General features: G+C 63.0%; 1 protein-coding gene across 1 annotated transcript in view; it reads left to right on the top strand.

Annotated features, from left to right (window-relative positions):
- The window catches only part of LOC147033624 (uncharacterized), a 64,115-nt gene extending 43,532 nt beyond the window's left edge, over positions 1 to 20,583 (top strand). The window contains exons 7-8 of the mRNA XM_085851784.1: positions 13,998 to 14,373; positions 17,945 to 20,583. Coding sequence (XP_085707910.1) covers positions 13,998 to 14,373; positions 17,945 to 19,236 — 1,668 coding nt within the window. The 3' untranslated portion in view covers positions 19,237 to 20,583. The remainder of the gene's footprint in view (positions 1 to 13,997; positions 14,374 to 17,944) is intronic.
- The last annotated feature ends 214 nt before the right edge of the window (positions 20,584 to 20,797 follow it).

Genomic DNA, 20,797 nt, shown 5'->3' with positions numbered 1-20,797 from the left:
GAGCGGGATGCGGGCGGGGGTTGAGCAGATGCGGCGGGGGTTGAGGGGGATGCGGGCGGGGGTTGAGGGAGATGCGGGCGGGGGTTGAGCGGGATGCGGGGGTTGAGCGGGATGCGGGCGGGGGTTGAGCGGGATGCGGGCGGGGGTTGAGCGGGGATGCGGGCGGGGGTTGAGCAGATGCGGGCGGGGGTTGAGGGAGATGCGGGCGGGGGTTGAGGGAGATGCGGGCGGGGGATGCGGGCGGGGGTTGAGGGGGATGCGGGCGGGGGTTGAGGGAGATGCGGGCGGGGGTTGAGGGAGATGCGGGCGGGGGTTGAGCGGGATGCGGGCGGGGGTTGAGGGAGATGCGGGCGGGGGTTGAGCGGGATGCGGGCGGGGGTTGAGGGAGATGCGGGCGGGGGTTGGAGGGAGATGCGGGCGGGGGTTGAGGGAGATGCGGGCGGGGGTTGAGGGAGATGCGGGCGGGGTTGAGGGAGATGCGGGCGGGGGTTGAGGGAGATGCGGGCGGGGGTTGAGGGCGATGCGGGCGGGGGTTGAGGGAGATGCGGGCGGGGGTTGAGGGAGATGCGGGCGGGGGTTGAGGGAGATGCGGGCGGGGTTGAGGGAGATGCGGGCGGGGGTTGAGGGAGATGCGGGCGGGGGTTGAGGGAGATGCGGGCGGGGGTTGAGGGAGATGCGGGCGGGGGTTGAGGGAGATGCGGGCGGGGGTTGAGGGAGATGCGGGCGGGGGTTGAGGGAGATGCGGGCGGGGGTTGAGGGAGATGCGGGCGGGGGTTGAGGGAGATGCGGGCGGGGGTTGAGGGAGATGCGGGCGGGGGGTTGAGGGAGATGCGGGCGGGGGTTGAGGGAGATGCGGGCGGGGGTTGAGGGAGATGCGGGCGGGGGTTGAGGGAGATGCGGGCGGGGGTTGAGGGAGATGCGGGCGGGGGTTGAGCAGGATGCGGGCGGGGGTTGAGGAGGATGCGGGCGGGGGTTGAGGAGGATGCGGGCGGGGTTGAGGAGGATGCGGGCGGGGGTTGAGGAGGATGCGGGCGGGGGTTGAGGGAGATGCGGGCGGGGGTTGAGGGAGATGCAGGCGGGGTTGAGGGAGATGCGGGCGGGGGTTGAGGGAGATGCGGGCGGGGGTTGAGGAGGATGCGGGCGGGGGTTGAGGAGGATGCGGGCGGGGTTGAGGGAGATGCGGGCGGGGGTTGAGGGAGATGCGGGCGGGGGTTGAGGGAGATGCGGGCGGGGTTGAGGGAGATGCGGGCGGGGGTTGAGGGAGATGCGGGCGGGGGTTGAGGGAGATGCGGGCGGGGTTGAGCGGGATGCGGGCGGGGGTTGAGGGAGATGCGGGCGGGGGTTGAGGGAGATGCGGGCGGGGGTTGAGCGGGATGCGGGCGGGGGTTGAGGGAGATGCGGGCGGGGTTGAGGGAGATGCGGGCGGGGGTTGAGGGAGATGCGGGCGGGGGTTGAGGGAGATGCGGGCGGGGTTGAGGGAGATGCGGGCGGGGTTGAGGGAGATGCGGGCGGGGGTTGAGGGAGATGCGGGCGGGGGTTGAGGGAGATGCGGGCGGGGGTTGAGGGCGATGCGGGCGGGGGTTGAGGGAGATGCGGGCGGGGTTGAGGGAGATGCGGGCGGGGGTTGAGGGAGATGCGGGCGGGGGTTGAGGGAGATGCGGGCGGGGGTTGAGGGAGATGCGGGCGGGGGTTGAGGGAGATGCGGGCGGGGGTTGAGGGAGATGCGGGCGGGGGTTGAGGGAGATGCGGGCGGGGGTTGAGGGAGATGCGGGCGGGGGTTGAGGGAGATGCGGGCGGGGGTTGAGGGAGATGCGGGCGGGGGTTGAGGGAGATGCGGGCGGGGGTTGAGGGAGATGCGGGCGGGGGTTGAGGGAGATGCGGGCGGGGGTTGAGGGAGATGCGGGCGGGGGTTGAGGGAGATGCGGGCGGGGGTTGAGGGAGATGCGGGCGGGGGGTTGAGGGAGATGCGGGCGGGGGTTGAGGGAGATGCGGGCGGGGGGGGTTGAGGGAGATGCGGGCGGGGGTTGAGGGGGATGCGGGCGGGGGTTGAGGGAGATGCGGGCGGGGGTTGGGGGGGATGCGGGCGGGGGTTGAGGGAGATGCGGGCGGGGGTTGAGGGAGATGCGGGCGGGGGTTGAGGGAGATGCGGGCGGGGGTTGAGGGAGATGCGGGCGGGGGTTGAGGGAGATGCGGGCGGGGGTTGAGGGAGATGCGGGCGGGGGTTGAGGGAGATGCGGGCGGGGGTTGAGGGAGATGCGGGCGGGGGTTGAGGGAGATGCGGGCGGGGGTTGAGGGAGATGCGGGCGGGGGTTGAGGGAGATGCGGGCGGGGGTTGAGGGAGATGCGGGCGGGGGTTGAGGGAGATGCGGGCGGGGGTTGAGGGAGATGCGGGCGGGGGTTGAGGGAGATGCGGGCGGGGGTTGAGGGAGATGCGGGCGGGGGTTGAGGGAGATGCGGGCGGGGGTTGAGGGAGATGCGGGCGGGGGTTGAGGGAGATGCGGGCGGGGTTGAGGGAGATGCGGGCGGGGGTTGAGGGAGATGCGGGCGGGGGTTGAGGGAGATGCGGGCGGGGGTTGAGGGGGGATGCGGGCGGGGGTTGAGGGAGATGCGGGCGGGGGTTGAGGGAGATGCGGGCGGGGGTTGAGGGAGATGCGGGCGGGGTTGAGGGAGATGCGGGCGGGGGTTGAGGGAGATGCGGGCGGGGGGTTGAGCGGGATGCGGGCGGGGGTTGAGGGAGATGCGGGCGGGGGTTGAGGGAGATGCGGGCGGGGGTTGAGCGGGATGCGGGCGGGGGTTGAGCGGGATGCGGGCGGGGGTTGAGCAGATGCGGGCGGGGTTGAGGGGGATGCGGGCGGGGGTTGAGGGAGATGCGGGCGGGGGTTGAGCGGGATGCGGGGGTTGAGCGGGGATGCGGGCGGGGGTTGAGCGGGATGCGGGCGGGGGTTGAGCGGGATGCGGGCGGGGTTGAGCAGATGCGGGCGGGGGTTGAGGGAGATGCGGGCGGGGGTTGAGGGAGATGCGGGCGGGGGATGCGGGCGGGGGTTGAGGGGGATGCGGGCGGGGTTGAGGGAGATGCGGGCGGGGGTTGAGGGGAGATGCGGGCGGGGGTTGAGCGGGATGCGGGCGGGGGTTGAGGGAGATGCGGGCGGGGGTTGAGCGGGATGCGGGCGGGGTTGAGGGAGATGCGGGCGGGGTTGAGGGAGATGCGGGCGGGGGTTGAGGGAGATGCGGGCGGGGGTTGAGGGAGATGCGGGCGGGGGTTGAGGGAGATGCGGGCGGGGTTGAGGGAGATGCGGGCGGGGGTTGAGGGAGATGCGGGCGGGGGTTGAGGGCGATGCGGGCGGGGGTTGAGGGAGATGCGGGCGGGGGTTGAGGGAGATGCGGGCGGGGGTTGAGGGAGATGCGGGCGGGGGTTGAGGGAGATGCGGGCGGGGGTTGAGGGAGATGCGGGCGGGGGTTGAGGGAGATGCGGGCGGGGGGTTGAGGGAGATGCGGGCGGGGGTTGAGGGAGATGCGGGCGGGGGTTGAGGGAGATGCGGGCGGGGTTGAGGGAGATGCGGGCGGGGTTGAGGGAGATGCGGGCGGGGTTGAGGGAGATGCGGGCGGGGGTTGAGGGAGATGCGGGCGGGGTTGAGGGAGATGCGGGCGGGGTTGAGGGAGATGCGGGCGGGGGTTGAGGGAGATGCGGGCGGGGGTTGAGGGAGATGCGGGCGGGGGTTGAGGGAGATGCGGGCGGGGGTTGAGGGAGATGCGGGCGGGGGTTGAGGGAGATGCGGGCGGGGGTTGAGCAGGATGCGGGCGGGGGTTGAGGAGGATGCGGGCGGGGGTTGGGGAGGATGCGGGCGGGGGTTGAGGAGGATGCGGGCGGGGGTTGAGGAGGATGCGGGCGGGGGTTGAGGGAGATGCGGGCGGGGGTTGAGGGAGATGCAGGCGGGGTTGAGGGAGATGCGGGCGGGGGTTGAGGGAGATGCGGGCGGGGGTTGAGGAGGATGCGGGCGGGGGTTGAGGAGGATGCGGGCGGGGGTTGAGGGAGATGCGGGCGGGGGTTGAGGGAGATGCGGGCGGGGGTTGAGGGAGATGCGGGCGGGGTTGAGCGAGATGCGGGCGGGGGTTGAGCAGATGCGGGCGGGGGTTGAGCAGATGCGGGCGGGGGTTGAGCAGATGCGGGCGGGGTTGAGCAGATGCGGGCGGGGGTTGAGCAGATGCGGGCGGGGGTTGAGCAGATGCGGGCGGGGTTGAGCAGATGCGGGCGGGGGTTGAGCAGATGCGGGCGGGGTTGAGCAGATGCGGGCGGGGTTGAGCAGATGCGGGCGGGGGTTGAGCGGGATGCGGGCGGGGGTTGAGGGGGATGCGGGCGGGGGTTGAGGGGGATGCGGGCGGGGTTGAGGGGGATGCGGGCGGGGGTTGAGGGGATGCGGGCGGGGGTTGAGGGAGATGCGGGCGGGGTTGAGCGGGATGCGGGCGGGGTTGAGCGGGATGCGGGCGGGGGTTGAGCGGGATGCGGGCGGGGGTTGAGGGAGATGCGGGCGGGGGTTGAGGGAGATGCGGGCGGGGGTTGAGCAGGATGCGGGCGGGGGTTGAGGAGGATGCGGGCGGGGTTGAGGAGGATGCGGGCGGGGGTTGAGGAGGATGCGGGCGGGGGTTGAGGGAGATGCGGGCGGGGGTTGAGGGAGATGCAGGCGGGGGTTGAGGGAGATGCGGGCGGGGGTTGAGGGAGATGCGGGCGGGGGTTGAGGAGGATGCGGGCGGGGGTTGAGGAGGATGCGGGCGGGGGTTGAGGGAGATGCGGGCGGGGGTTGAGGGAGATGCGGGCGGGGGTTGAGGGAGATGCGGGCGGGGGTTGAGGGAGATGCGGGCGGGGGTTGAGGGAGATGCGGGCGGGGGTTGAGGGAGATGCGGGCGGGGGTTGAGGGAGATGCGGGCGGGGGTTGAGCGGGATGCGGGCGGGGGTTGAGGGAGATGCGGGCGGGGGTTGAGGGAGATGCGGGCGGGGGTTGAGCGGGATGCGGGCGGGGGTTGAGGGAGATGCGGGCGGGGGTTGAGGAGGATGCGGGCGGGGGTTGAGGGAGATGCGGGCGGGGTTGAGGGAGATGCGGGCGGGGGTTGAGGGAGATGCGGGCGGGGTTGAGGGAGATGCGGGCGGGGGTTGAGGGAGATGCGGGCGGGGGTTGAGCGGGATGCGGGCGGGGGTTGAGGGAGATGCGGGCGGGGGTTGAGGGAGATGCGGGCGGGGGTTGAGCGGGATGCGGGCGGGGGTTGAGGGAGATGCGGGCGGGGGTTGAGGGAGATGCGGCCGGGGGTTGAGGGAGATGCGGGCGGGGTTGAGGGAGATGCGGGCGGGGGTTGAGGGAGATGCGGGCGGGGTTGAGGGAGATGCGGGGCGGGGGTTGAGGGAGATGCGGGCGGGGGTTGAGGGCGATGCGGGCGGGGGTTGAGGGAGATGTGCGGGCGGGGGGTTGAGGGAGATGCGGGCGGGGGTTGAGGGCGATGCGGGCGGGGGTTGAGGGAGATGCGGGCGGGGTTGAGGGAGATGCGGGCGGGGGTTGAGGGAGATGCGGGCGGGGGTTGAGGGAGATGCGGGCGGGGGTTGAGGGAGATGCGGGCGGGGGTTGAGGGAGATGCGGGCGGGGGTTGAGGGAGATGCGGGCGGGGGTTGAGGGAGATGCGGGCGGGGGTTGAGGGAGATGCGGGCGGGGGTTGAGGGAGATGCGGGCGGGGGTTGAGGGAGATGCGGGCGGGGGTTGAGGGAGATGCGGGCGGGGGTTGAGGGAGATGCGGGCGGGGGTTGAGGGAGATGCGGGCGGGGGTTGAGGGAGATGCGGGCGGGGGTTGAGGGAGATGCGGGCGGGGTTGAGGGAGATGCGGGCGGGGGTTGAGGGAGATGCGGGCGGGGGTTGAGGGAGATGCGGGCGGGGGTTGAGCAGGGATGCGGGCGGGGGTTGAGGAGGATGCGGGCGGGGGTTGAGGAGGATGCGGGCGGGGTTGAGGAGGATGCGGGCGGGGGTTGAGGAGGATGCGGGCGGGGGTTGAGGGAGATGCGGGCGGGGTTGAGGGAGATGCGGGCGGGGGTTGAGGGAGATGCGGGCGGGGGTTGAGGAGGATGCGGGCGGGGGTTGAGGAGGATGCGGGCGGGGGGTTGAGGGAGATGCGGGCGGGGGTTGAGGGAGATGCGGGCGGGGGTTGAGGGAGATGCGGGCGGGGGTTGAGGGAGATGCGGGCGGGGGTTGAGGGAGATGCGGGCGGGGGGTTGAGGGAGATGCGGGCGGGGGTTGAGGGAGATGCGGGCGGGGGTTGAGGGAGATGCGGGCGGGGGTTGAGGGAGATGCGGGCGGGGTTGAGGGAGATGCGGGCGGGGGTTGAGGGAGATGCGGGCGGGGGTTGAGGGAGATGCGGGCGGGGGTTGAGGGAGATGCGGGCGGGGGTTGAGGGAGATGCGGGCGGGGGTTGAGGGGAGATGCGGGCGGGGGTTGAGGGAGATGCGGGCGGGGGTTGAGGGAGATGCGGGCGGGGGTTGAGGGAGATGCGGGCGGGGGTTGAGCGGGATGCGGGCGGGGGTTGAGGGAGATGCGGGCGGGGGTTGAGGGAGATGCGGGCGGGGGTTGAGCGGGATGCGGGCGGGGTTGAGGGAGATGCGGGCGGGGGTTGAGGGAGATGCGGGCGGGGGTTGAGGGAGATGCGGGCGGGGTTGAGGGAGATGCGGGCGGGGGTTGAGGGAGATGCGGGCGGGGGGTTGAGGGAGATGCGGGCGGGGGTTGAGGGAGATGCGGGCGGGGGTTGAGGGGAGATGCGGGCGGGGGTTGAGGGCGCGTGCGGGCGGGGGTTGAGGGAGATGCGGGCGGGGGTTGAGGGAGATGCGGGCGGGGGTTGAGGGAGATGCGGGCGGGGGTTGAGGGAGATGCGGGCGGGGGTTGAGGGAGATGCGGGCGGGGGTTGGAGCGGGATGCGGGCGGGGGTTGAGGGAGATGCGGGCGGGGGTTGAGCGGGATGCGGGCGGGGGTTGAGGGAGATGCGGGCGGGGGTTGAGGGAGATGCGGGCGGGGGTTGAGGGAGATGCGGGCGGGGGTTGAGGGAGATGCGGGCGGGGGTTGAGGGAGATGCGGGCGGGGGGTTGAGGGAGATGCGGGCGGGGGTTGAGGGAGATGCGGGCGGGGGTTGAGGGCGATGCGGGCGGGGGTTGAGGGAGATGCGGGCGGGGGTTGAGGGAGATGCGGGCGGGGGTTGAGGGAGATGCGGGCGGGGGTTGAGGGAGATGCGGGCGGGGGTTGAGGGAGATGCGGGCGGGGGTTGAGGGAGATGCGGGCGGGGGTTGAGGGAGATGCGGGCGGGGGTTGAGGGAGATGCGGGCGGGGGTTGAGGGAGATGCGGGCGGGGGTTGAGGGAGATGCGGGCGGGGGTTGAGGGAGATGCGGGCGGGGGTTGAGGGAGATGCGGGCGGGGGTTGAGGGAGATGCGGGCGGGGGTTGAGGGAGATGCGGGCGGGGGTTGAGGGAGATGCGGGCGGGGGTTGAGGGAGATGCGGGCGGGGGGTTGAGGGAGATGCGGGCGGGGGTTGAGGGAGATGCGGGCGGGGGTTGAGCAGGATGCGGGCGGGGGTTGAGGAGGATGCGGACGGGGGTTGAGGAGGATGCGGGCGGGGGTTGAGGAGGATGCGGGCGGGGGTTGAGGAGGATGCGGGCGGGGGTTGAGGGAGATGCGGGCGGGGGTTGAGGGAGATGCAGGCGGGGGTTGAGGGAGATGCGGGCGGGGGTTGAGGGAGATGCGGGCGGGGGTTGAGGAGGATGCGGGCGGGGGTTGAGGAGGATGCGGGCGGGGGTTGAGGGAGATGCGGGCGGGGGTTGAGGGAGATGCGGGCGGGGGTTGAGGGAGATGCGGGCGGGGGTTGAGGGAGATGCGGGCGGGGGTTGAGGGAGATGCGGGCGGGGGTTGAGGGAGATGCGGGCGGGGGTTGAGCGGGATGCGGGCGGGGGTTGAGGGAGATGCGGGCGGGGGTTGAGGGAGATGCGGGCGGGGGTTGAGCGGGATGCGGGCGGGGGTTGAGGGAGATGCGGGCGGGGGTTGAGGGAGATGCGGGCGGGGGTTGAGGGAGATGCGGGCGGGGGTTGAGGGAGATGCGGGCGGGGTTGAGGGAGATGCGGGCGGGGTTGAGGGAGATGCGGGCGGGGGTTGAGGGAGATGCGGGCGGGGTTGAGGGCGATGCGGGCGGGGGTTGAGGGAGATGCGGGCGGGGGTTGAGGGAGATGCGGGCGGGGGTTGAGGGAGATGCGGGCGGGGGTTGAGGGAGATGCGGGCGGGGGTTGAGGGAGATGCGGGCGGGGTTGAGGGAGATGCGGGCGGGGGTTGAGGGAGATGCGGGCGGGGGTTGAGGGAGATGCGGGCGGGGGTTGAGGGAGATGCGGGCGGGGGTTGAGGGAGATGCGGGCGGGGGTTGAGGGAGATGCGGGCGGGGGTTGAGGGAGATGCGGCGGGGGTTGAGGGAGATGCGGGCGGGGGTTGAGGGAGATGCGGGCGGGGGTTGAGGGAGATGCGGGCGGGGGTTGAGGGAGATGCGGGCGGGGTTGAGGGAGATGCGGGCGGGGGTTGAGGGAGATGCGGGCGGGGGTTGAGGGAGATGCGGGCGGGGGTTGAGGGCGATGCGGGCGGGGGTTGAGGGAGATGCGGGCGGGGGTTGAGGGAGATGCGGGCGGGGGTTGAGGGCGATGCGGGCGGGGGTTGAGGGAGATGCGGGCGGGGTTGAGGGAGATGCGGGCGGGGTTGAGGGAGATGCGGGCGGGGGTTGAGGGAGATGCGGGCGGGGGTTGAGGGAGATGCGGGCGGGGGTTGAGGGAGATGCGGGCGGGGGTTGAGGGAGATGCGGGCGGGGTTGAGGGAGATGCGGGCGGGGGTTGAGGGAGATGCGGGCGGGGGTTGAGGGAGATGCGGGCGGGGGTTGAGGGAGATGCGGGCGGGGGTTGAGGGAGATGCGGGCGGGGGTTGAGGGAGATGCGGACGGGGGTTGAGGGAGATGCGGGCGGGGGTTGAGGGAGATGCGGGCGGGGGTTGAGGGAGATGCGGGCGGGGTTGAGGGAGATGCGGGCGGGGGTTGAGGGAGATGCGGGCGGGGGTTGAGGGAGATGCGGGCGGGGGTTGAGCAGGATGCGGGCGGGGTTGAGGAGGATGCGGGCGGGGGTTGAGGAGGATGCGGGCGGGGTTGAGGAGGATGCGGGCGGGGGTTGAGGAGGATGCGGGCGGGGGTTGAGGGAGATGCGGGCGGGGGTTGAGGGAGATGCGGGCGGGGGTTGAGGGAGATGCGGGCGGGGGTTGAGGGAGATGCGGGCGGGGGTTGAGGAGGATGCGGGCGGGGGTTGAGGAGGATGCGGGCGGGGTTGAGGGAGATGCGGGCGGGGGTTGAGGGAGATGCGGGCGGGGGTTGAGGGAGATGCGGGCGGGGGTTGAGGGAGATGCGGGCGGGGGTTGAGGGAGATGCGGGCGGGGGTTGAGGGAGATGCGGGCGGGGGTTGAGGGAGATGCGGGCGGGGGTTGAGGGAGATGCGGGCGGGGGTTGAGGGAGATGCGGGCGGGGGTTGAGGGAGATGCGGGCGGGGGTTGAGGGAGATGCGGGCGGGGGTTGAGGGAGATGCGGGCGGGGGTTGAGGGAGATGCGGGCGGGGGTTGAGGGAGATGCGGGCGGGGGTTGAGGGAGATGCGGGCGGGGTTGAGGGAGATGCGGGCGGGGGTTGAGGGAGATGCGGGCGGGGGTTGAGGGAGATGCGGGCGGGGGTTGAGGGAGATGCGGGCGGGGGTTGAGCGGGATGCGGGCGGGGGTTGAGGGAGATGCGGGCGGGGGTTGAGGGAGATGCGGGCGGGGTTGAGCGGGATGCGGGCGGGGGTTGAGGGAGATGCGGGCGGGGGTTGAGGGAGATGCGGGCGGGGGTTGAGGGAGATGCGGGCGGGGGTTGAGGGAGATGCGGGCGGGGGTTGAGGGAGATGCGGGCGGGGGTTGAGGGAGATGCGGGCGGGGGTTGAGGGAGATGCGGGCGGGGGTTGAGGGAGATGCGGGCGGGGGTTGAGGGCGATGCGGGCGGGGGTTGAGGGAGATGCGGGCGGGGGTTGAGGGAGATGCGGGCGGGGGTTGAGGGAGATGCGGGCGGGGGTTGAGGGAGATGCGGGCGGGGGTTGAGGGAGATGCGGGCGGGGGTTGAGCGGATGCGGGCGGGGTTGAGGGAGATGCGGGCGGGGGTTGAGCGGGATGCGGGCGGGGGTTGAGGGAGATGCGGGCGGGGGGTTGAGGGAGATGCGGGCGGGGGTTGAGGGAGATGCGGGCGGGGGTTGAGGGAGATGCGGGCGGGGGTTGAGGGAGATGCGGGCGGGGGTTGAGGGAGATGCGGGCGGGGGTTGAGGGCGATGCGGGCGGGGGTTGAGGGAGATGCGGGCGGGGGTTGAGGGAGATGCGGGCGGGGGTTGAGGGAGATGCGGGCGGGGGTTGAGGGAGATGCGGGCGGGGGTTGAGGGAGATGCGGGCGGGGGTTGAGGGAGATGCGGGCGGGGGTTGAGGGAGATGCGGGCGGGGGGTTGAGGGAGATGCGGGCGGGGGTTGAGGGAGATGCGGGCGGGGGTTGAGGGAGATGCGGGCGGGGGTTGAGGGAGATGCGGGCGGGGGTTGAGGGAGATGCGGGCGGGGGTTGAGGGAGATGCGGGCGGGGGTTGAGGGAGATGCGGGCGGGGGTTGAGGGAGAGATGCGGGCGGGGGTTGAGGGAGATGCGGGCGGGGGTTGAGGGAGATGCGGGCGGGGGTTGAGGGAGATGCGGGCGGGGGTTGAGGGAGATGCGGGCGGGGGTTGAGGGAGATGCGGGCGGGGGTTGAGGGAGATGCGGGCGGGGGTTGAGCAGGATGCGGGCGGGGGTTGAGGAGGATGCGGACGGGGGTTGAGGAGGAAGCGGGCGGGGGGTGTGGAGGATGCGGGCGGGGGTTGAGGAGGATGCGGGCGGGGGTTGAGGGAGATGCGGGCGGGGGTTGAGGGAGATGCAGGCGGGGGTTGAGGGAGATGCGGGCGGGGGTTGAGGGAGATGCGGGCGGGGGTTGAGGAGGATGCGGGCGGGGGTTGAGGAGGATGCGGGCGGGGTTGAGGGAGATGCGGGCGGGGGTTGAGGGAGATGCGGGCGGGGGTTGAGGGAGATGCGGGCGGGGGTTGAGGGAGATGCGGGCGGGGGTTGAGGGAGATGCGGGCGGGGGTTGAGGGAGATGCGGGCGGGGGGTTGAGCGGAGATGCGGGCGGGGGTTGAGGGAGATGCGGGCGGGGGTTGAGGGAGATGCGGGCGGGGGTTGAGCGGGATGCGGGCGGGGGTTGAGGGAGATGCGGGCGGGGGTTGAGGGAGATGCGGGCGGGGTTGAGGGAGATGCGGGCGGGGGTTGAGGGAGATGCGGGCGGGGGTTGAGGGAGATGCGGGCGGGGGTTGAGGGAGATGCGGGCGGGGGTTGAGGGAGATGCGGGCGGGGGTTGAGGGAGATGCGGGCGGGGGTTGAGGGGCGATGCGGGCGGGGGTTGAGGGAGATGCGGGCGGGGGTTGAGGGAGATGCGGGCGGGGGTTGAGGGAGATGCGGGCGGGGGTTGAGGGAGATGCGGGCGGGGGGTTGAGGGAGATGCGGGCGGGGGTTGAGGGAGATGCGGGCGGGGGTTGAGGGAGATGCGGGCGGGGGTTGAGGGAGATGCGGGCGGGGGGTTGAGGGAGATGCGGGCGGGGGGTTGAGGGAGATGCGGGCGGGGGTTGAGGGAGATGCGGGCGGGGGTTGAGGGAGATGCGGGCGGGGTTGAGGGAGATGCGGGCGGGGGTTGAGGGAGATGCGGGCGGGGGTTGAGGGAGATGCGGGCGGGGGTTGAGGGAGATGCGGGCGGGGGTTGAGGGAGATGCGGGCGGGGTTGAGGGAGATGCGGGCGGGGGTTGAGGGAGATGCGGGCGGGGGTTGAGGGAGATGCGGGCGGGGTTGAGGGAGATGCGGGCGGGGTTGAGGGAGGATGCGGGCGGGGGTTGAGGAGGATGCGGGCGGGGGTTGAGGAGGATGCGGGCGGGGGTTGAGGGAGATGCGGGCGGGGGTTGAGGGAGATGCAGGCGGGGGTTGAGGGAGATGCGGGCGGGGGTTGAGGGAGATGCGGGCGGGGTTGAGGAGGATGCGGGCGGGGGTTGAGGAGGATGCGGGCGGGGGTTGAGGGAGATGCGGGCGGGGTTGAGGGAGATGCGGGCGGGGGTTGAGGGAGATGCGGGCGGGGGTTGAGCGAGATGCGGGCGGGGGGTTGAGCAGATGCGGGCGGGGGTTGAGCAGATGCGGGCGGGGTTGAGCAGATGCGGGCGGGGGTTGAGCAGATGCGGGCGGGGGTTGAGCAGATGCGGGCGGGGGTTGAGCAGATGCGGGCGGGGGTTGAGCAGATGCGGGCGGGGGTTGAGCAGATGCGGGCGGGGGTTGAGCAGATGCGGGCGGGGGTTGAGCAGATGCGGGCGGGGGTTGAGCAGATGCGGGCGGGGGTTGAGCAGAGATGCGGGCGGGGGTTGAGCGGGATGCGGCGGGGGTTGAGGGGGATGCGGGCGGGGGGTTGAGGGGGATGCGGGCGGGGGTTGAGGGGGATGCGGGCGGGGGTTGAGGGGGGATGCGGGCGGGGGTTGAGGGAGATGCGGGCGGGGGTTGAGGGAGATGCGGGCGGGGGTTGAGGGGGATGCGGGCGGGGGTTGAGGGAGATGCGGGCGGGGGTTGAGGGAGATGCGGGCGGGGGTTGAGGGAGATGCGGGCGGGGTTGAGGGAGATGCGGGCGGGGGTTGAGCGGGATGCGGGCGGGGTTGAGGGAGATGCGGGCGGGGGTTGAGGGGGATGCAGGCGGGGGTTGAGGGAGATGCGGGCGGGGTTGAGCGGGATGCGGGCGGGGGTTGAGCGGGATGCGGGCGGGGGTTGAGCAGATGCGGGCGGGGGTTGAGGGAGATGCGGGCGGGGGTTGAGGGAGATGCGGGCGGGGGTTGAGCGGGATGCGGGCGGGGGTTGAGCAGATGCGGGCGGGGGTTGAGGGGGATGCAGGTGGGTTTTGGAGAGAGATTGGGAGTGGGGTTGATGGGTCAAAGTAAAAGGAGGGACATGGTAAAAAGGAAGGGGAGGTGAAGGGTGAGATTCACAACGTGGCTCAGGTGGGTGGGGTATTTGATTGGTGGAGGGATAGTTGGGTGGGGTTGAACAAATACACTCACACAATAAAAGACGCACACCTATAAAATCATAACATCTCAAATAATATTCACAAATAAATTAATTTCCTTGAAGTTTCTTGACGCAGCACGGAAGTACAAATGCCTGTTTGGTGGGAAGATGGAGGGGGGGGGGAGTGAGAAATCTGGCCACATCTCGATGAAAGGAATTCCAACGAACCACTCGCCGGAACCACACCTCGGATGACCGGAAGTAGAATCACGAGACTGCTGGTCAAGCGGAAGCGCATTATTCATGGGAGGAATTTAAAGTTTAATTTATACAACAACAAAAGCCTTCACGAATTAAACCAAGAGGTGAAAGCAGAATATCGAGATTAAATATTAAAATGATTTTTTTTAAATAAAAAATATTAAAATGATGACGTCGACCTCGTGAGGAAAAGTGGGCGTGTCGACCTCGTGAGGAAAAGTGGGCGTGTCGACCTCTTGAGGAAAAGTGGGCGTGTCGACCTCGTGAGGAAAAGTGGGCGTGTCGACCTCGTGAGGAGAAGTGGGCGTGTCGACCTCGTGAGGAGAAGTTGGCGTGTCGACCTCGTGAGGGGAAGTGGGCGTGTCGACCTCGTGAGGATAAGTGGGCGTGTCGACCTCGTGAGGAGAAGTGGGCGTGTCGACCTCGTGAGGGGAAGTGGGCGTGTCGACCTCGTGAGGATAAGGGCGTGTCGACCTCGTGAGGGGAAGTGGGCGTGGTCTAACGCATTTCCGGGACACCGGTTGAAGTGTTTGTGGAGAAGCGGGTCGGGTGACGGTTTCGAGTGTGCGCGGAATTCTGACAGAGAATGGATTCGAGGAGGGCTCGTCGTGGTCTCGGCGTCGTCCCGGCCTGGCTGGAGATCCAGGGTCTATCGGAGGATTCTCTACGAGCCACAGTTACGGGTCTCGGGATCGAGATCCTCGGGGGTCTCTGTGCTCGAGCCGAGCCCGCGACGGTCAGGGTTCGATTCCGTTATTTGTCCGCACGGAGGTTCACCTACACCATGTACGCCGAGCTCTGTCGGTACATGGAGTCGTGCCGTGCGTGGCGAGGATCAGAATGGGCCGTCGTGCCCGGACATGACATGGACGCCGAGGGGACGGGACGACCTGCTGCAATGTTACGGATGAAGGAAGAAGACGAAGACTCGGTTTGTGACGAGGACCCGGAAGAGGATGGTGAGTTGCGAGCAATTGGTGGTGATAAACGATTTAACACATCCGTACAACTCGCACTTAATATGCCTGATAATTCGGATCCTCGTAGTTCGGATTAAATCCTCGTAGTTCGGATTAAATCCTCGTAGTTCGGATTAAATCCTCGTAGTTCGGATTAAATCCTCGTAGTTCGGATTAAATCCTCGTAGTTCGGATTAAATCCTCGTAGTTCGGATTAAATCCTCGTAATCCGGAGTAAATCATCTTAATTCGGATCAAATCCTCGCAGTTCGGATTAAATCCTCGCAGTTCGGATTGAATCCTCGCAGTTCGGATTGAATCCTCGCAGTTCGGATTGAATCCTCGCAGTTCGGATTGAATCCTCGCAGTTCGGATTGAATCCTCGCAGTTCGGATTGAATCCTCGCAGTTCGGATTGAATCCTCGCAGTTCGGATTGAATCCTCGCAGTTCGGATTGAATCCTCGCAGTTCGGATTGAATCCTCGCAGTTCGGATTGAAACCTCGTAGTTCGGATTAAATCATCTTGATTCGGATCAAATCCTCGCGATTCGGATCAAATCCTCGCAGTTCGGATTGAATCCTCGCAGTTCGGATTGAATCCTCGCAGTTCGGATTAAAGCCTAATTCGGATCCACGTAATTTGGATTACATCCTAATTCGGATTAAATCCTCGTAATTCAGAGTGAATCCTAATTCGGATTAAATTCTCAATTCTGATTAAATCTTCCTACTTCGGATTAAATCATAATTCGGATCCTCGTAATTCGGATTAAATACTCGTAATTCAGAGTGAATCCTAATTCGGATTAAATTCTCTTAATTCTGATTAAATCTTCCTACTTCGGATTAAATCCTCGTAGTTCGGATTAAATCCTCGTAATCCGGAGTAAATCATCTTAGTTCGGATTAAATCCTCGCAGTTCGGATTAAATCCTCGCAGTTCGGATTGAATCCTCGCAGTTCGGATTGAATCCTCGCAGTTCGGATTGAATCCTCGCAGTTCGGATTGAATCCTCGCAGTTCGGATTGAATCCTCGCAGTTCGGATTGAATCCTCGCAGTTCGGATTGAATCCTCGCAGTTCGGATTGAATCCTCGCAGTTCGGATTGAATCCTCGCAGTTCGGATTGAATCCTCGCAGTTCGGATTGAATCCTCGCAGTTCGGATTGAATCCTCGCAGTTCGGATTGAATCCTCGCAGTTCGGATTGAATCCTCGCAGTTCGGATTGAATCCTCGCAGTTCGGATTAAATCCTAATTTGGATTCTATCTTAATTAGGATCCACGTAATTTAGATTAAATCGTAATTCGGATTACATCCTAATTCGGATTACATCCTAATTCGGTTTACATCCTAAATCGGATTAAATCCTCGTAATTCAGAGTGAATCCTAATTCGGATTAAATTCTCAATTCTGATTAAATCTTCCTAATTCGGATTAAATCATAATTCGGATTATATCCTAGTTCGGAGTGAATCCTAATTCGGATTAAATTCTCTTAATTCTGATTAAATCTTCCTCATTCGGATTAAATCCTCGCAGTTCGGATTGAATCCTCGCAGTTCGGATTGAATCCTCGCAGTTCGGATTGAATCCTCGCAGTTCGGATTGAATCCTCGCAGTTCGGATTGAATCCTCGCAGTTCGGATTAAATCCTCGCAGTTCGGATTGAATCCTCGCAGTTCGGATTAAAGCCTCGTAGTTCGGATTAAATCCTAATTTGGATTCTATCTTAATTCGGATCCACGTAATTTGGATTAAATCGTAATTCGGATTACATCCTAATTCGGATTAAATCCTCGTAATTCAGAGTGAATCCTAATTCGGATTAAATTCTCAATTCTGATTAAATCTTCCTAATTCGGATTAAATCATAATTCGGATTATATCCTAGTTCGGATTAAATCCTCGTAATTCGGAGTGAATCCTAATTCGGATTAAATTCTCTTAATTCTGATTAAATCTTCCTCATTCGGATTATATCCTCGTAGTTCGGATTAAATCCTCCTAATTCGGATTAAATCGTAATTCGGATCCTCGTAATCCGGATTATATCCTAATTCGGATTAAATCCTTGTAATTCGGAGTGAATCCTAATTCGGATTAAATCTTCCTAATTCGGATTATATCCTTGTAAATTCGGATTAAATCCTCGTAAATTGGGATCTGTTGGAATTCTATTTTACTGGCAGAGTACCCGCCCCACGGGCCATCTTGTTCCCAGCAAGCGAGGATTGGCAACGAAACCACTTTTGTTGTGGGATTGTGATGGAACAACGTCAAAATATATCGTGATGCTAAACCATAAGAATATTGTGGCGTCGTAATGTGGTGACATTCTTTCATTGTTTGGTTGTTTGTGTTTTTTTGACATTTCATCCCTCTGTTTTTACATGGATTCTATCCTGAAAAACAACAAAAACAATGAAGTTATGATTTCAGAATTTTGTTACACCCTGTATATGTGTAATTCAAGAAATGTTTGTATCTTTGTATCCTTGACGTCTATGCATTTCTAAACTCCTGGACTGAATCGGTTGAAAACGTGTGGTTGTGCCCAGGAAGGTATGCGGGTATGGGTCGGTTTAAAAAAAAAATGGATAAATAAAAATTGGTAGTACGGGAAGTTCAGGATGGGAGCAGCACCCCAATTCTCTCGACGTAAATGTGTGAGCTGTCAAGGGCTGCCAGGATGGTTGAGATTCGAGAACCACAGGTATGCACACTCCACATATAAACTGTCATTGCGGTGCTTCGCAGGCAGGGTGATTCATCGATGTGCGCGCCGTCCCTCGGACGCACGTTAAACGGGCGTCCCATCTACCAGCATTAGTTGGTGGCCGTTAAAGATCACACGGTGTCCTTCGCGAAGAGTTGGTGAGCTACAACGGCACCACGGACAAATTCCTGCCGTTACTACTGCTGGGAAGGCCGTGGCAAACCACCCAATATAAGCTTTCACAAACGCTGAGACAGAGTATGGTACATCAGAATCGGAAGAAATGTGTAGTGAATGGTGCCATCTGCTGGAAGAGGTATTACACGTCATAATCCATCCATTCATTGGGACCACACTCTGTGCAGAGCGTTGATGCTGCCCAAACAGTCTCCTCGGCTATTAGGCACAATCCTGGACGGGTCACCACTCCGCTGCAGGATTCCAGCATGCTGGCACTCATTTTACCAACCTCGGAAGGATGACAGGCAAAGTGAACCCCACCTGGTATTGATTCAACAACCGAGGGGGATTTGAACTCTGGATCCTCAGATCCCAAGCCAACACCAGGCATACGCGTTATTATAAAATCCACAAATTCTGGTTGATTTTAATCCAACCATATATTTCTGGGGGATTTGACCAGTCCATACAATTTTTGGGGATTTCATCTCGTTTGTATATTTCTGGGGGAATCATCCCGCCCATCATTCTAGGCAAATTATCCCATCCGCAAGGACTGGTTCTTCACTAGAGATGACGAATTTGACTATCCATGGCCTTCGTCGTTTTCATTTTCCTCGTACGGTTTCTAATTGTATTTCCTGGTTTTCTTTTTGACCTATCTTCCCAGGGAGAGGAGAGGAGAAGTTCTCCTGCGTCTCATGCTGCCACAGCTTCGTCAGCGACGCCGATTTGCAGATGCACGTGGAGAGGCACCGACCATTTCCCCGGATCGACGAGCACAAATGCATCGACTGTGCCTGTGTTCCTGATGAAACCAGGAACTTCACGAAACACACCAAGATGTGCATGGCACAGAAGCTGCATTCTTGCAGCGACTGCGGTGAACAATTCTATGGATTCGAAAACCTTCACAGACACATGCAAGTTCACACAGTGGACTACCCGTGCCCATACAAGGTGTTGCCAAAGTTGTTCTCCGATTCATCTGCTCTTGACGAGCACGCTCGGACCCGCACTGGCGAGAAGCCGTACGTCTGCGAAGTTTGCGGCAAAAGATTCCGTCGGTCGTCCAACTGCCAACAACACGTGCGAATTCACACAGGAGAGCGCCCGCACACTTGTACCGTGTGTGGCAAAGGGTTCATTAATTTGTCACAGTGCAAGCAACACATGAGAATCCACAGCCGTGAGCGCCCGTACACGTGCAAAGTGTGCGCCAAGACGTTCTCTCACTCTTCGACTTTGAGAAAACACACTCGGATCCACACAGGGGAGCGCCCGTTCGCGTGCAGGGTGTGCGACAAGGCATTCAGTCAGTCGTCGCACCGGCAGAAACACATGCAAATTCACAACGACGACCAGCATTACATGTGCACGGTGTGCGCAGAAACGTTCTCGCGTAAGGCAAATCTTCAAAAGCACATGCTTATCCACACGGGAGATAACCGGCAAACTTGTGACGTGTGCGGTAAGATATTCAGTTCGCAGTCGTACTGTCAGGTGCACATGAGGATTCACACGGGCGAGCGCCCGTACACGTGCCCATTGTGCAACAAAACGTTCACCGCCCTGTCGTGTTTTCATCGGCACAAGAAAACCCACGGCCAGGATAACTCTTACACCTGCACAGTGTGTGGCAAGGGATTCAGTTCATTCTCTTCGTCCAAGAAACACAAGAGAATCCACACAGGCGAGCGCCCATACGCGTGCACGCTGTGCACAAAGACGTTTGCCGATTCGTCGACCCTTCAACAACATACGAGAATCCACACCGGAGAGATGCCTTACACCTGCAGCGTGTGCGGGAAGAGATTCAATCATCCGTCGCACTATCGGATCCACATGCGAACCCACACGGGAGAGCGTCCGTACAAATGCACGGCGTGCGGTAAAGGCTACACCAACTTGTCGTCGTGTAAGCAACACATGAGAATCCACAGTCATCATAAACAGACATAGACGCGCAGTGTGTGTGTGTTTTTGACGACGTTCTCTCGAGAAGAGTGAACAAAAGGGGCTCAGAACAAGGACGTCTCGACTCCATCCTGGAAATGCGTTGCGGCCTGGCCGTGCCTTGTCCAGCTTTCTGATATCTGCCTTGCGGAGTTTACCACCAATTGGAGTGGAACATATATCTATAGTTTGTGGTGAGTTATTTCATACTTATTTAAGCCGAAAGAAACTGGTGAATATCGACAAGTCAAACCTCCTGAAGAAGAAGCATGTGCTGGTGCAACGTCACTGGCGGTGTTTTTCAGACTACTTCGTGAATCGAAACTGAACACTCTTCAACGCAGACTGTGCCAAACAAACCTCGCTGACCTCTTGAACCTTAAAATTTCAAACGATTTGTTCAATCGGAAGCTTTAAAGTGTCACGTTTATCGTTCGTTTTTATTGCGACGTTCACCTCTGAAGCAGGAGAGTGCGCCTGTAAAACCTCAGACGTTAACATTCAGACTTCTTGAATCTGAACCGAACCTTCAGATTTTATCAAAAATTGTTCAATTTGAAAGCTTTAAAGTGTAAAATGTGATATTACTTTTGTTTGTTCGTATCAAATTTAAACTCCGCGAAGCGAATGGAAATCAGTTGTGTGTGTGAGAGTGTATTCAGCCCATTATACTACTGTACACTGTACTGTACTGCACAATAGTGTATTTGGTCAGTGTTTATTCACATTGTGTTGCTGTTACCATTTGTTGTTGATTTCATTACCTCCGCCACAGAAGGTGAAGGAGGTTGTTTTCACCCCTTTCTGTTTGTCTGTTTGTGTGCAGGATATCTCAAAAAGTTGTGGACGGATTCCGACGAAACTTGGTGGACATGTTGGGTGTGTGACGAGGAAGAATTGATTCAATTTTGATGAAGATCTGGATCCGGATCTGCTAATTTTTCATGATTCTTCACCAGCGAGAGATAGCGCTAAAACGATGTATCGTGTTGTAGTGCCGGGGTTCGGGGCGGAGAACGACCGCTAGATGGAACAGTTGGGCCATCTCCTACCGAACACCCGGAATTGAAGGTCGTCACTCCGGATAACTCCGAAGTCGACGGGTCACTTAATGGACCGTGGACGCCAATATTTTGACCGCGCGGTTAGGGTCTTTTTTGTCTGATTCCAATTTACCTAATTAGCCGTGCGATCTAGCTACGGGGGAAGCCACACCCTTGACCGGCTTTGTCCAAACCGAGTCGCTGTTACCGACTTGGATCCGTCGTAACCTAGCGGGAATTACCAAAGCCACGCCGGTCCAAATAACAATCTACGGCATAATCGGTCTCACTATAACTCAAACCCGAACCATGCTTAGCCAATGAGAGAAAGCACAGAAAAGGAGCTGGTACATTTAACAAGAGGGTTTATTTTACAAATAATAATCAGAGAGGGAGACAGAGCAGGGTTAAACTGACTAAAATGCAATGTACAATAAGCAAGGCACTTATGCAGTTCTACTTATAAGACTGGCCACAGACAGACACACACACACCCAAAAAGAAATGGTGCCAACTGGCCTTTA

The sequence above is a fragment of the Eptatretus burgeri genome, chromosome 2 (genome assembly GCF_056783735.1).
Source record: "Eptatretus burgeri isolate ZD-2024b chromosome 2, Ebu_testis_v1, whole genome shotgun sequence".
In the NCBI taxonomy this organism is placed as follows: Eukaryota; Metazoa; Chordata; class Myxini; order Myxiniformes; family Myxinidae; genus Eptatretus; species Eptatretus burgeri.
Note: the sequence above shows the minus strand (reverse complement) of the source record. Positions and strands in the feature narration are given on the sequence as shown.